The 16336-nt window shown below is 41.5% G+C and overlaps 1 protein-coding gene and 1 long non-coding RNA gene across 2 annotated transcripts in view; one reads left to right on the top strand and one right to left on the bottom strand.

Annotated features, from left to right (window-relative positions):
• Positions 1-581: 581 nt before the first annotated feature.
• LOC117509982 (carbonyl reductase [NADPH] 2-like) lies at positions 582-9233 on the bottom strand. The gene is made up of 6 exons (XM_034169590.1): positions 9152-9233; positions 5628-5767; positions 3021-3090; positions 2889-2925; positions 920-983; positions 582-796 (listed from the first exon to the last, which is right to left on the bottom strand). The coding sequence occupies exons 1-6, from the start codon at positions 9231-9233 to the stop codon at positions 638-640; spliced, it is 552 nt and encodes a 183-aa protein (XP_034025481.1). The 3' UTR covers positions 582-637.
• Positions 9234-10499: 1266 nt separating this feature from the next.
• LOC117510979 overlaps positions 10500-16336 on the top strand; it is a 33449-nt gene continuing 27612 nt past the window's right edge. The window contains exon 1 of the long non-coding RNA XR_004560862.1: positions 10500-10686. This is a non-coding gene — a long non-coding RNA (uncharacterized LOC117510979). The remainder of the gene's footprint in view (positions 10687-16336) is intronic.

Raw genomic sequence — 16336 nt, 5'->3', positions numbered from 1 at the left:
AACAACCAGACACTTCTGAATGATGTTCTTGTATGTTCATTGGTGACAATAAGCAGTTTACTCTGAGTTCCTCTAATTGTTACCTCTAATAACATTATTTAGTCGTTTAGCCTAGCGCATCACAATGTGCCAATTAAACTATTTTTTTTCCCCAAATGAAAAGATGACCCCAAAACATGAAAATATACAGCCACAAATGAAAAATGCCAAACGTCTCCTTTAAGCTTGTGGTGTATTTGACTGCAGCACAACACACAGCGCTGTGTACAGAATACAGAGATTTGACCACACACTGTGTAATGCCTGAATAAAGTCTTAATCAATCAACAGGAACTACAAGCAGCTTGCACATGTTTGATGTAAGAACTGGAAAACGAGAAAAATAACATTTAAACTGCCTTTTTCTGGGCGTGCACTTCAACACTGTACAATTTATTTTACATCTGTCAAACACCTACAGCTGCTGCTGTAACAAAGCGGAGAACAACTATGTCCTGAAGTACCGCCTAGTTCCCATCAGTTCAGGTATTGGTGTTAAGAAGATGACTTTGACTGTCGTCGTATTCAGCACAAAAACAGACTCTTGGGTTCAAGTACTATATTAGGGCAGTAAGTAGACACACATCTTACAGAGATTTTAAAAGGGACACATGGCGTGACGGCCTCCGTCAATGGGCAGGTTGACTCCAGTGATGAAGCTGGCAGCATCTGATGCCAGGAAGGCAATGCTTTGGGCCACTTCTTCTACTTCACCAGGTCGACCGAGGGCGTGGGTCTGCTTACACTCAGCTAGGAGCTGGTGGGGTGCAGGTAAGGAGGGTAAAAAAACAAAACACCACAGTAAAACCACAAAGGTCCCTTGAGATGATCTCAAACTCTCTCATCCATGTTAGTGGCATTAAACTTGTTGCTATGATACCTTAGCATACTCCTTCTCATCCATTCCTGCTCTTTTGTGGACTTCTGTAATGATCACACCAGGGCTGAACAGACAAAAGTAAAACAAACAAACAAACAAACAAACAAAAAAACACACACAAAAATATAGTACATCTCTCACAAAAACAAACACTGCAGTGTGCTTATTGTGTGCATTCTAAGGTCCTGTTCAGACTGGGGTTTGCAATTCAGTTTGAGCCAGATTCAATCCAGATTGCTTTCTAGCCAGATAGCGTTCAGATCTCTCTTTCAAATCTAGCTCATCCTATACACACATCCAAACTAAATCCAGCTCAAGTCAAATTCAGGCTGTGTGTGCACATGTGTATTGGGTGTTGCTGCATTCAAGAGTGACAAGGACAACCTAGCTGTGTTCTACCTTTAATGATGAGGAAAACTGACAGCTTATTTAAGTGCAGAGAGTCTCCTAGCTTCAAACAGGTAAACATGAATTTGTGTGATATTTAAGAAAGGAATTAATTTATAACCTCACACAAAGTTAACGTTCTAAACTCATGTCATCCACCTGTATTCTGCTGCTACAGATGACAAATTCTGCTGTAACAACGGCTGTGAGTTTTCTGACACTGACGTGAATGAGCACAGGTGTGTGTGTATGCATTTCTGTGTGGCGATAAGGGCAAATTCCCTGTGCCCACACAGGTTGACATAGCGATGTTGGTCAGCGGAGGCCGACAGAGGGGAATGGAGCAGTAACAGTGTATTAGCGGAGGTGACATAGCGGTAATGGAGCCCAACTCTTGCCAGTATTTAGTAAGTAAGTAAGTAAAGTTTATTTGTATAGCACCTTTCAAGAGAAAATCACAAAGTGCTTTACAGGAATTTAAGAGCACAGAAATAAAAATGCAGAAACTAAAAGCAGAAATAACATAACATATTCTTGAGGCACTTGGGTGGGTAGGGAGAGTTCCCATGGGATAAAAAAGCTTTTCAACCTACCATCCCTGGTTCTCAAGACCAGGCACCTAAGTGGCTCTACTCTATTCTATTCTACTCTTCTATTCTACTCTCCTTTTTTTTTTTTTTTAGATATTTAGATATACCTTAGTATACGCTAGTAGAATTCTACCTTAGAATTGGACTGTATTATAGAAGACATGCCTTACTGAATTTTCATGAAACTTGTTAAAAGCAAGTCTGTACAAACAGGTCTTGAGCTTCTCCTTAAAAGTTCCAACAGGGTCCACAGAAGTGGACCCTGTGGCAGTGCATTCCACAGTTTGGGTGCCACAACCTCAAATGCACAGTCTCCTTTGGTTTTCAGCCTTGACCTTGGTACAGCCAACAGGTTCTGGTCTGAAGACCTCAGAGACCTGACGTAAAGTGGCATTTGACCGTGCAGAACTCTAAAAGTCATCACCAATATGTTAAATTGCAGTCTGAACTGAATTGAGAGCCAGTGCAAAGAGGGCACAATGGGTGTTACATGAGATCACTTAGATGACCTTGTAAGGAGCCTTGCAACCGCATTCTGGACCATTTGTAGGCGGTTTAGTGAAGACTTACTGAGGCTAGGGAACAGCGAATTGCAGTAATCAAGAGGTGAAGAAATAAAAGCATGAATAATCTGTTCCAGTTCAGCTTCAGACTCAATGAAAGAAACATGATTGCACAAGACGGTAACGTGCATGAAATGTGAGAGCCTGGTCAAATGTAACAGCATGAACATTGACAATTTTAAGCACACTGAAAATTTTTCTGACACCATGACAAATATCAGTGTTGCCTGACTGATGTCGACTTAGTTCCTGTGGAGTCTGGTAGACTGAATCTGGTTTAAAACAGATTTGCACTGTTCAAATTCAGGAAAAAAAACTATTTGGCTCGAGAAGGTTTTGGGCCAATCCCAGCCTGAACGGGGTCGAACATGAATGGACTGTAAAGTGTGAAGGAGCTCACAGACATGACAAATTCTTTATCACACTTACCGAACAGAGTTCACTCTCACTTGCTTTGGTGCCAGTTCTGAAAAGAGAAGCACTTGTTGTTTCTTGTTCTCTCATGTTTGTTCTGAAAACCCTGATAATGCACCACATATCCTGAGACAATATCTCACCCACCTAATGCTAAACAGCGGGTGAAATGATCGAGGGCAGTTTTGGACATGCAGTAAGCGAGGACTCCAGGGAACTGCACAGTCAATCAATCAATCAATCAATTTTTTTTTATATAGCGCCAAATCACAACAAACAGTTGCCCCAAGGCGCTTTATATTGTAAGGCAAGGCCATACAATAATCATGTAAAACCCCAACGGTCAAAACGAGCAAGCACTTGGCTACAGTGGGAAGGAAAAACTCCCTTTTAACAGGAAGAAACCTCCAGCAGAACCAGGCTCAGGGAGGGCTTCTGCTGGGACTGGTTGGGGCTGAGGGAGAGACCAGGAAAAAGACATGCTGTGGAGGGGAGCAGAGATCGATCACTAATGATTAAATGCAGAGTGGTGCATACAGAGCAAAAAGAAAGAGAAAGTGCATCATGGGAGCCCCCCAGCAGTCTACGTCTATAGCAGCATAACTAAGGGATGGTTCAGGGTCACCTGATCCAGCCCTAACTATAAGCTTTAGCAAAAAGGAAAGTTTTCACTTTCTTGTGTCACACATGTATTTTTAACGTATTTACAATTATATAATGTACTCAATGAACATACTAAATAAACGTGCATGCATGTACGCACACATGCACGCTTTTAATATATAGATATTCGGCATGTGAATGACGTTCGTTCAAACATTTTCCAAGCTGTGTAACAATTCATTTAATTTTGCTGGGTTTCACCATCATGACATCAAGTTATCCTCACGATTATGTCTTAATGCAGTTCAGGTTATATGATTGGTTGATTTCAATGTCCATTCGTTACTAGGAGGGCAGAGCATATGTTTTTCATTTGTCCTCCCCTTTCCTTGACAACCAATCACAGCTCTTAGAGGACAGTCACACCTAACAAAGGGGTCAACCCCGCCTCCTCACAAAAATAGGAGTTTCTGTCCCTTCTTGCTCAGACATCTGCTGGCTCTCTCTTAGGCTAAGATTTCTTACCAGGAAGTTTTAGGATATGTTAGGAGCTCTTTTAGACTGAGTTGCTTTGCGGATATGGGCCCAAGAGCCTAGTTCCAAACTGTCAACCCAAACTCCACACTGGTGACCCACAACTTCCACATCAGTGCTCCACGACCTGAAACGTGAACCTCCACCCCGGCGACGCTCAACCACTACAACCTATCCTCCTGGTAAATCTGGAATTGCGTTAGGAGGAGCCTCCAGTGTAAAACGTCCATAGTGGACCTACTGTGGGCACCCAGCGCAAACGGGAGCATCCAAAACTGTGTAGCTTTTGCAGCTGTCACTGAAAGTACAATGGGCCCCATTCACCAGTATCTTCTTCTAGATTACTTAATGCTACGACAGATTCGTCAGCATGTTTTTAAACTGCAGAATTGTTTGCAGCAGTATTTCTTAACTTGATGAATCCCATCTCCTCGTAAACTGAAAGTGCATGCCTGCTGAGCCTAATTAATATATGATAGTAAAGGCCCACCAACGTCCATAACAGGACACGAGACTGCACAGCCGTGAGCAGACGCAGATTTCATAAAGAGAAAACAAAATGGGGAAAGCAAAAAGCAAATCAATTTCAGCACAGCAGGCAGAGGGTGGAGGAAAAAAATAACTTTGGCGGTACTTTTGCAGTAAATCAGCCACAGGAAGAAAATTCTCTTCAGTGGGCTCAGTGCAGGTTACACTGTAAAAACTGACATCCACCAGCTGCCTTGCACTGACGATCAGTTAACTCATCTTAAACATAAGATTCATTTCTCACAATTAGTGAAGACAATGGATAGTTTTAAGTTCTGATTTTGAAAATAAACTTGAATCAAATATCGTAAACTTGCCATTACAAGTGGAGTAAATGAAAAGAAAAAATTAACTTAATGGGGTTATCATTTTTTACAGTGTATATTTAATTTATTTTAAAAAAAAAAATAAACTACCCAACATTAACATATAATAATGGACAGATATCACAGACATCATACATTAATGACCTTCACATAAGCAAGCAACGCATCCAATGTGACATGTCAGCACTGAAATGTGTGTAAGAGTACTCCTGTGTTTGTCGATTTCTTACCTAAGAACAAATCCTGGATAGGAAACATTCATGAGTGCCACAATCTTTGTAAAAACTTCGTAAATACGACTTCAGAGCAAACGGTTGGTGAATGAGGCCAATGATTTTATTGTGAAGCACGTTCAGATAAGAGTTAAGAGCAGATGGAGACTGCTGACCATCCTGCCAAGTTCTACGGAAGAGTGGGCAGAAATTAAAAAATGTGCACCCCGACTTGTAAGTTTAAGAACAGTGTACACGCAAAGGGAAAAAAAAAAACACACACAAAGACAAAAAAAAAAAAAAAAAAATTTCATCCAATCCTATTCAATCAATCAATCAATTTTTTTTTTTATAGCGCCAAATCACAACAAACAGTTGCCCCAAGGCGCTTTATATTGTAAGGCAAGGCCATACAATAATGATGTAAAACCCCAACGGTCAAAAGACCCCCTGTGAGCAAGCACTTGGCTACAGTGGGAAGGAAGTGAAATCATGTTACCACAGTTGTTCTCCAGAAAGTAAGAAAACGCGATCATATACATGATACACACTGCTCTTTCGCTGTTGATGCTGGATATGTTGACGATGGAGCCTTTGGTCTTGATCAGGTGAGGCACACAAAGCTGAGTCAGCTGGTACACAGATCTACAAAGTACAAATGTGACAAACACACTAAAACTGTACAGAAAGTCTAAAAGTATTAAAGGAGATTTATTTTCCTTCTGAAAGTAATAGGACACTGCAGTCTTGTTTAAACCCTGTGTGATACCATGGGATTTGACCACTTCTGGGGACCTGCGCTCTGTTGTGCAATATATACACAGCATAACTTCACACGGATAAATAGTGTACTGTTTTGTTTTCGGCTGAAATCACTGAAGCAGTTGCGAAAGGCTTTTTTTCCGGTTCCCAGTGGAGAAGAAAAGGTGAGGCAGATGGAAGACATCGTGTCGGTAAAACCGCCTCAACACGTTTGTGCTCCGGGTCATAAACAAACCGCATGTCCACTTTCCCACCGCATCATCACTTTTTCTTTGCATTTTCACTTTGTTTGCATGTAATTTGCCCAAAACCCCACTGAAAATGCTGTGGTTCGTCCCCTGAAAGTTGCGTCATATGTGCCATAGTTTAACCCTTTAGTGCCCGCCCTCAAATGAGACTGCAGTGCCCAATTCTATAGGACTATTCACTTCAGGATTTATTGAAAAGCAAAAGTTGTTAATGAGCAGCAAGTGTAGTTTCAGATAAAACAGATCTACAGCTATGCCATTTAGTGATGTGTGTTTTATAAAAACCCAAAACTCATTCGACCTGTCATGAAAGCCAGTCCACACTGCCCGACCCACACAATATGTGCTCATTCACCGCCAAAACCCAGCCTAACCCACATAAATAAATTAAATAGGGCTATGTTGCGATGGCATACATACCACTGAGGGAGAATACTAAGTCCCTTTGGCTTCTGCCTTGTTTCACTCAGACCACCACAGCAAATCCAAGGTGGATCTGCTTGTTGATTTGGCATAAGCTATGCCCTTCCTGACACAACTACACAATACATGGAGAATGGGCAGGGGTGGTCTTCCTCACTGGAAACAAGTGCACGTAAACACTTCTCCAGCACCTCTTACACTGTGGTAGAGTATGGTTACTTATTTAAAACATGTAGACACTGGTACAAACAACAAGGATCACTACCATGAGCTACACCAAAGCCAGTCCATCATCGTGAGGACGTCATGAAATTCACACCAGCAACAGAGAAAACAACAATCATGGAAGAATAATTCACAGAACACAGAGGAAGATATTAAATGAAAGAAGAACAGGTACCAGAAAACAAGGCAATAAATTAAACCAAGCAACACGTGGTTGGGTGGGTCCATGTGACCATGTACTATGACATGTACTAGTGGGAACCTCTTCTTCTTTCCCGTCTCAATCTTGTCCACTTCATCCTGTTAAATCTTTATGCCGTTGCTTTTGCTGTTCTTCTCGTTTGCTCTTCTCCTCTTCAGAATCCTCAAACATTTTATTTTGGCGAAAAATATTAAAATTCACTTGGAAATCCATGTTGTATCGAGATTCTGCCATTCATCTGTCAAGACACAGCTGATCTGCGCAAACTGATTTGCATGTTGCTATGGTAACGACCAGAGTGGAGCGATATTACAGTGACTTAACTCGCCAACACTGTGTGTATACACAAAAATAATGCACACCAGTCAGACATGGAATTCTCACTGATCATGGTATAAATAAATAAATTTATATATTATATATATATTATATATATATATATATATATATATATATATTATATATAATATATATTTCTCAGTAAACATATTTCTAAAGATCTACTGACATGAAATTTGCACCAGATGTCAAGTAATTCACACATACAAAGGAATCAATCCATAGGTGGCTATAAATTAAGTTATATGTAATAATGTGAAATGACAGGAAAAAGTACTGATCACACGAAGAAAGGGAGGTGCAAAAAGACATGGAAAGCCAAGACACCAGCTGAAATCTATCACTAACTAGAAAGCAACCCTGCCCCTTGTCAGTGCAAAATAATATCAGCTGGTTCTGTCCCAGTTGATGGCCTGTAAAAAGGTGTCTCATTACTAAAGTGTCACAGAAGAAACACACATGATAGGTAAAAGCAAAGAGCTTTCTCAAGATCTCTGCAACCTTATTGTTACAAAACATACTGATGTTAATGTTTACAGAAGGATTTTGAAACTTCTGATTGTTCCACTGAGCACTGTTGGGAAGTGGAAAGAAAATATCGTTTCACCGTAAATTGGACACAACCAAGTTCTTGCAAGATTTGTGACAGAGGGCTGAAAAGAACTGTCAAAAGAGTTCTCCAAGAGCCAAGGACCCCTTGTGGAGAGCAACTGAACAATTGTTCCAAAGGAAACAATATGTAATGCACTTAACCACCATGGCCTGGATCCACACCTCACCACACAAGATTCCATTGCTGAAGAAAAAACATGTTGAAACTTCTTTAAAGTTTGCTGAGCAACATTTAGGCAAGCCTGTGAAATACTGGGACAAATATGACAAACTAAAACTAAAACTGTGCAGAAACTGTAAAAGGTATTAAAGTATATTCTTCTCAAACAAATTCTAGATGAATAGTCACAATCAGGATTTATTGAAAAGCAAAAGCTGTTAATGGGCAGCATGTGTGATTTCAGACAAAATAGATCTACAGTTATGCCATTTAGTTACAACCACCATGGCCCGTATGCACGCTCACCACACAAGACTCCACTGCTGAAGAAAAAGCATATTCATGCTTGTATAAAGTTTGCTGGGAAACATTTAGACAAGCCTGTGAAATACTGGGAGAATATTGAATTCTTTGGATGCCATAGTACACAACATACGAGGGCTGTCAATAAAGTATAGGTCCTTTTTAATTTTTTCAAAAACTATATGGATTTCATTCATATGTTTTTACGTCAGACATGCTTGAACCCTCGTGCGCATGCGTGAGTTTTTCCACGCCTGTTGGTGACGTCATCCGCCTGTGAGCACTCCTTGTGGGAGGAGTCGTCCAGCCCCTCATCAGAATTCCTTTGTCTGAGAAGTTGCTGAGAGACTGGCGCTTTGTTTGATCAAAATTTTTTCTAAACCTGTGAGGCACATCGAAGTGGACACGGTTCGAAAAATTAAGCTGGTTTTCAGTGAAAATTTTAATGGCTGATGAGAGATTTTGAGTTGATACTGTCGCTTTAAGGACTTCCCACGCAGTGGGACGTCGCACAGCGCTCCCAGGTGCCGTCGTCAGCCTGTTTCAAGCTGAAAACCTCCACATTTCAGGCTCTATTGATCCAGGACGTCGTGAGAGAACAGAGAAGTTATTCAAATTGCAATTCATGGATGTTTTGTATCAGAGTTATATTGTAGCCTGCAGTCTTTTGATGTCAATTTCAATTGCAATTTCATGTCATGCATTACTTTGGGAAAACTAATCAGCAGCTGCCCCCCTCCTGGCGCAGACCAGCAGTTCACAATGCATACGTGACATAAATGACATAAAATACAACAATACCTGGCGTATTTATGAGGTAGGAATTATCAGGATATTCATTGAACATCTGGCCATTGTGTGGGATCATTTTTCCATCGCCCATCTTCGTGTTGGTACGGACGAGATGCCAGTCTCAGTTTGGTGGCACAGTAACTCAAAACAATAGACGCCATCAGAAATGTAAGTTGCCCATGGCATGGGCAACTTACACATCTGTGATGGCACCAACAGTTTTGAAAGGAACATCCAGGTTTTGGAGCAACACATGCTGCCATCCAAGCAATGTCTTTTTCAGGGACGTGTATTTCAGCAAGACAATGCCAAGCCACATTTTGCATGTGTTACAACAGCGTGGCTTCGTAGTAAAAGAATGCAGGTACTAGACTGGCCTGCCTGAGTCCAGACCTGTTGCCCATTGAAAATGTGTGGTGCATTATGAAGCACAAAATACGACAACGGAGACCCCGGACTGTTGAACAACTGAAGTCGTACATCAAGCAAGAATGGGAAAGAATTCCACCTACAAAGCTTCAACAATTAGTGTCCTCAGTTGTCCTCAGGTGATTTACCACAGTGGTAAACATACCACTGTCCCAGCTTTTTTGAAACATGTTGCAGGCATCCATTTCAAAATTAGCAAATATTTGCACAAAAACAATAAAGTTTATCAGTTTGAACATTAAATATTTTATCTTTGTGGTGTATTCAATTGAATATAGGTTGAGAGGATTTGCGAATCGTATTGTTTTTATTTACATTTTACACAACATCCCAACTTCATTGGAATTGTAGTTGAAGTAGAAACTTCTTTTCTCTCTCTCTCTCTGTCTTTGTCTCAACGTATGTGGTTTTGAACTTGCATGTAGCAAGAAATGAGTTTGTCAAGTTATTTCATTAGTACATATTAGGTCTGTTAGCACAAGGGCCCCCTGCTGCTTGTTTTATCAATCACAGGGCACTAGAGCTGAGAGTAATAAACTGTCCGAAGAAACCAGACTGTCAATTTTAGGGCAATTAATTCCAAATCTGAGAACAGTACTGGAATTATGGTATTTTTGTGGGTCGAGCCTCATTTCTGAAGAGCCCAAAGTAACTGGGACATTAACTGCAGTAGTATTTCATTTCCAGATCATTATGTCATTGACAAATCAACAAATCAGTACAATTAGATGTGAAGTGATCTGAAAATGCATCTGAGTGTCACAGTCATGATGAAGTTTATTGTCACTGCTCAGCTGAACCACAACCTCTGTCAGTTCTTCACTAAACCACAGGAATAGACCACCTGAAAATAATTCGATCATGACACACAGAAATCTTTTAAATGAGTTGTGTATTTTTGGAGAACTGCTAAAAGTACAGTAACATGTATGTGATATCTATATTTTGTGAGTCACAACAGGCAACATGGTTCATATGGCTCTTAAAAATTCACCATCATAAAAACTCACTGAGTAAAGTTGGCCCATGTAACAATGTCTGTTTGCCAAATCCAGACAAGCTTTTAGATGGCAATTTTAACAAAGACTGTCCATCTTAGCAAAGTACCACTCGCTGTCCCACCTGGAGATGCCTGGCAGTGCTGTGAGGATTCTTTTCTTTGACTTCTCCAGCGCTTTCAACACCATCCAGCTACGGCTCCTGAGGGACAAGCTGGTGATTGCAGGAGTGGACGAGGATCTGGCTGAGTGGGTCCTGGACTACCTCACAAACCGGCCCCAGTTTGTGAGGACCAAGAACTGCGTGTCTGACCTCTTGACCTGCAGTGTGGGGGGGCCCCCCAGGGGACGGTCCCTCGCGCCCTTCCTCTTCACTCTTTACACTGCAGGACTTCAGACACAACACGGACAGCTGTGTCCTGGAGAAGTTCTCCGATGACTCCGCCCTCATAGGACTCATTATGGACGACGATGACGCGGAGCTACTCACAAACTTCCTCCTCTCTTCCTTTCTCTTAATACCTCTTCTTTGAAGGTTCTACACCTGCAGGGGTGATGCTTTGCATTTGACTGGCGCTTTCCCTGGTATCTGGCCCGGTTTCAGAGGTTTTAGAAAGATATTCTGTTCAATATATTCTTCAAAAGGCGTGTTAATCGATGCGATGTTCGTTATCTAATGTCTCCCGCCACAGCATCTCGCAAGAAGATGCTCTGAACGCACACTCCCATACAGTGGTCTCATGCACACGTGATACAGGGTTCTCCACAGAAATTTTTAGCATAGCGGTGCTGTTGGCAATTATTGCCCGAGGTGGCGTGTTGCGAGTCACTTTGACTGGTTTTAGATGCATTGAAAGCAAGAACAACAGACCAAAAATTTACACTTATGTTGTAATATCAAAGTTTTTTTGTATTTTTCTGTCTATGTTAAGAAAATAAATGACATTGAAAAGTTTAATATTATTAATATTAATATTAATACATTAATTAATATTAATACATTAATTAATATTAATATTAATACATTAATATTTGATGGACATAACATTTGCTCTCTTTTTTTAAATGACACACTGTACCTTTGGTCCAGTAAGAGTCCAGGCAGAGTTTTTTCTGTCAGTTTTTTTTTTTCAACATTTGAGTGGAGTTGCATACTTATTTAAAAAAAACAATTATAACCCCTAATTGTCTTGTTTGAACAAGAGCTAATCTGGACTGATTGATTGTCAAATCAGAATCAAATTTATTGTCAAGTAAGTTCTCACATACAAGTAATTTGATCTGGTGTCATTGGCGCATAAACAACAATAATAAAAAGGAAAATCAAAAAAAATAATTCTGGAAGAAGTAAAGGAGTAAATCTGCTCTTTTAAAGACGTTCACACTTTTTGTTCCTCCCTCTCCCCCTCTCTCTCCTCTCTCTCTCTCTCTCTCTGTGAGGGAATGAGAGTATCTTCACTCTCACACCGTATTTGAGCAAACTTTGGAAACATGAAGGCTTTCAACTGTAAAATAAAGCCTATAAATGTATTTCTGGAGCTATGCAAGCAGAAGGAGCTCTTTTTGTCTGAAGACTTTGACAAGAGTTTTTTCCCACTGTGCTCTCTGAGCTGTAGCCTGTCAGCGGTTGAGGGGCAAGCGGGCAGTTCAGCACAAACAGCCTGACTTGATTTTAGAAAACTACCTGAGAGCAGGGCAGACTGTGACGGCGCTGTCATAATACTGATGGCGTGGCACCGTTGTTCCATTGTCTGGGGAGAAGCCTGTGATATCATGTTTTCCGAGTGTCCTGCTGCGTGGAGAGTGGCGGGAAAAACCGAAGACGCTTTCTTGCGAGGTGATCGGACAAGACGTGATGTAAATAAGGAAACAAAAAGGCGGCGGTTCAGGTATTTTGGTTTTCCGAGCGATGAAAATAAAGAATTTGAACGTTTTAAACCAAAAAAAATGCCACTTGTCCGGTCGGACAATGATTTAGAGCTATTGCTTGTCCGATCACATTTTACCACTTGTCCCGGACAATCGGACAACCGTTAATATCGATGGTAGAATGCATGTTTCAAACATTGTACAGATATCGTGCTGGAAGATTTGTTCAAGTTTGATGTGCAACTGCACACTGGATGTTTACCCAAAGCACCAACATTTTGTGCAGCCAGTACATTCATAGTGCCAACTGCAAGCCGGGACAAATGAGGAGGGTAGAAAAAGACAGGGAGTTCAACGTAAATTGTGTCAAATCTCAGGTAGTACATTCTGAATGCTGGTTCCAACCCCAGATAAATGAGTAAGGTTGCGTCAGGAAGGGCATCTGGTGTAAAAAAGCCACAAAACCATGCAGGTTACAAATTGAAATTCCGTACCAGATTGGTCTAGGCCCAGGTTAACAACAACCGCCACCAGTGTTATTGCCCAACAGGGTGCTGGTGACAATTGGGCTACTGTTGGGGAAAGAAGAAGAAGGGGAAGAACGTGTTCAGAGACAGAAGGAGAGGAGGAAAGTTACAAAGGTTGGAAGTGAGAGTTGGGACATTGAATGTTTGTAGTATGACTGGTAAGACAGAGAGTTGGCTGATATGACGGAGAGGAAAAGGTAGACATTGTGTGTGTAAGAGACCAAGTGGATGGTAAGTAAGAACAGGAGCATAGGCAGTGGCTTCAACTTGGTTGCATCATGGTGAGGATAGGAATAGAAATAGTGTTGGGGGTCATCTTAAAGGAAGAGTATGTCAAGAGTGTGTTGGACGTTCAGCGAGTGTCTGACAGAATGATGAGTGTGAAGTTGGAAATTAAAGGAGTGATGATGAATATCATCAGCGCATATATCCCACAGGTAGTTTGCAAGACGAAGGAGAAAGAAGATTTCTGGAGTGAGTTAGATGAGGTGGTGGAGAGTGTGCCTAACCATGAAAAAGTGGTATTAGGAGTGGATGTCACTGGGCATGTTGGTGAAGGGAACAGAGGTGATGAGGAAGTAATGGGTAGATATGGTATCAAGGAGAAGAATTTGGAAAGGCAGATGGTAGTTGATTTTTCAAAATGATGGAAATGGATGTGGTGAGTACCTACGTCCGGAAAAGGGAGGAGCACAGGATGACATAAGAGTGGATGAAGGTGTACACAGGTGGACTACATTCTACATTCTGTAGGAGATGGAAGCTAAAAGAAATTGGAGACTGTAAGGTGGTGACAGGGGAGAATGCAGCTAGACAGCTTAGGATGGTGGTTTGTGGGATGACTTCAGAGGTGAAGAAGAGGAAGAGAGTTTGAAGCTCAATAAGGGATCAGATGGTGGAAGCCAAAGGAGGAAGAACTGTTGTGTGAAATTAATTAGGCAGGTGAGACAGGCACTAGATGAGGGGAAGTAATTTAGGACAACGGGAAAAGTACTGTAGATTGTATTGAGGGAGGGCAGCTAGGAAGGTCCTGGCTGTGACATCTGGACAGTGGAGGAAGACAAGGAGACTTGGTGGTGAAACAAAGAGTCCAGGAAATGCATAAGGAGAAAGAGGTTGGCGAAAAAATTAATGGGATATTCAGAGAGATGAAAACAAGTAGGAGAGTAGTACAAGGAGGTGCAGCATAAGGTTTGAAACGAGAAGTGGCAAAAGCTCAGGAAAAGGCATATTTGAGCTGTATAAAAGCTGCAGAGTAAGGCAGGAGAAAAGGCACTTGTACTGACTGGCCAAACAGAGAGTACAGAGCTGGAAAGGATGTGCATGAAGTTTAGGGTGTTAAAAGATGCAGAGAGTGTGTTGAGAAGGTGGAGGAAATATTTTGAGAAGCTGAAGAATGAAGAAAATGAGAGAGACAAAAGGCTGGATGATGTGGAGAGAGTAAATCAGGAAGTGCAAGAGATTAGTAAGGATGAAGTGAGGGCAGCTATGAAGAGAATGAAGAGTGGAAAGGCAGTTGGTCAAGATGACATTCCAGTGGAGGCATGGGAATGTCTTGGAGAGATGGCAGTGGAGTTTCTAACTATACTGTTTAATAAAATCTTGGAAAGTGAGAGGATGCCTGAGGCCTAGAGAAGCGTGCTGGTTCCTATTTTTAAGAACAAGGGTGATGTGCAGAGCTGCAGTAGCTACAGAGGCATAAAGTTCATCAGCCACAGTATGAAGTTATGGGAAAGTGTAGTAGAAGCGAGGCTTAGAAAACAGGTGATCTGTGAGCAGTAATATGGTTTCATGATGAGAAAGAGCACGAGAGATGCTATGTTTGCTCGCTCTGAGAATACTGATAGAACAGAAGGCCAGAAGGAGTTTCATTGTGTGTTTGGGGATTTAGAGAAATGACAGGGGTGCCAGAGAAGAGCTGTGGTAGTTGTATGAGGAAGTCTGGAGTGGCAAAGGGAGTGCAGGACATGTACAAGGATAGTATGACTGGTGAGATGCGCAGTAGGAATGACAGATCATTCAAAATGGAGGTGGGATTACACCAAAGATCAACTCTGAGTCCTTTCTTGTTTGCAATGGTGATGGACTGGTTGACAGATCAGCTCAGCTCAGACAGGAGTCTCCATGGACTATGATGCTTGCAGATAACATTGTGATCTGTAGTGAGAGTAGGAAACAGGTTGAGTCTAGCTTGGAGATGTGGAGATATGCTCTGGAGAGAGGGGAATGAACGTCAGTAGGAACAAGCTTACAACCCCAGTGCCAATGAAGTTGGGACATTGTGTAAAATGTAAATAAAAACAGAATACAATGATTTGCAAATCCTCTTCAAACCTATATTCAACTGGATACACCACAAAGACAAGCTATTTAATGTTCAAACTGATAAACATTATTGTTTTTGTGTACATATTTGCTCATTTTGGAAATGGATGCCTGCCAACACATTTCAAAAAGCTGGGACAGTGGTATGTTTACCACTGTGTTGCATCAACTTTCCTTCTAACAACACTCAATAAGGGTTTTGGGAACTGAGGACACTAATTGTTGAAGCTTTGTAGGTGGAATTCTTTCCCATTCTTGCGTGATGTACGACTTCAGTTGTTCACCAGGTTCCGGGGTCTCCATTTCATATTTTGCTCTTCATAACGTGCCACAAACTTTCAAATGGGTGACAGGTCTGGACTGCAGGCAGGCCAGTCTAGTACCCCCAACTCTTTTACTACGAAGCCACGCTGTTGTAATACGTGTAGAATGTGGCTTGGCATTGTCTTGCTGAAATAAGCAGGGACGAACCCTGAAAAAGACATTGCTTGGATGGCAGCATGTGTTGCTCCAAACCTGGATGTACCTTGCTATCACAGATGTTGTAATGTCCATTTCATGCGCACTAACACACCTCCATACCATCACAAATGCTGGCTTTTGAACTTTGCGCTCGTAACAATCTGGATGGTCTTTTTCGTCTTTTATCTGGAGGACACCATGTCCATGATTTCCAAAAACAATTTGAAATGTGGACTCATCTGACCACAGCACATCTTTCCACTTTGCGTTTGTCTATTTCAAATGAGTTTGGGCCCAGAGAAGGTGGTGGCGTTTCTGGATGTTGCTGCTTTTGCTTTGCATGGTAGAGTTTTAACTTGCACCTGTAGATGTAGCGACGAACTGTGTTAACTGACAATGGTTTTCTGAAGTGTTCCTGAGCCCACACGGTAAGATCCTTTACTTAACAATGTTGGTTTTTAATGCAGTGCCACCTGAGGGATCGAAGGTCACGGGGCATTCAATGCTGGTTTTCGGTCTTGCCGCTTACATGTAGAAAGATCTCCAGATTTGATGAATCTTCTGATTATATTATGGACTGTAGA

This window comes from Thalassophryne amazonica, chromosome 5 (genome assembly GCF_902500255.1).
Source record: "Thalassophryne amazonica chromosome 5, fThaAma1.1, whole genome shotgun sequence".
Lineage (NCBI taxonomy): Eukaryota > Metazoa > Chordata > Actinopteri > Batrachoidiformes > Batrachoididae > Thalassophryne > Thalassophryne amazonica.
The sequence above is the reverse complement of the archived record's forward strand: the minus strand, read 5'-3'. Positions and strand labels throughout refer to the sequence as shown.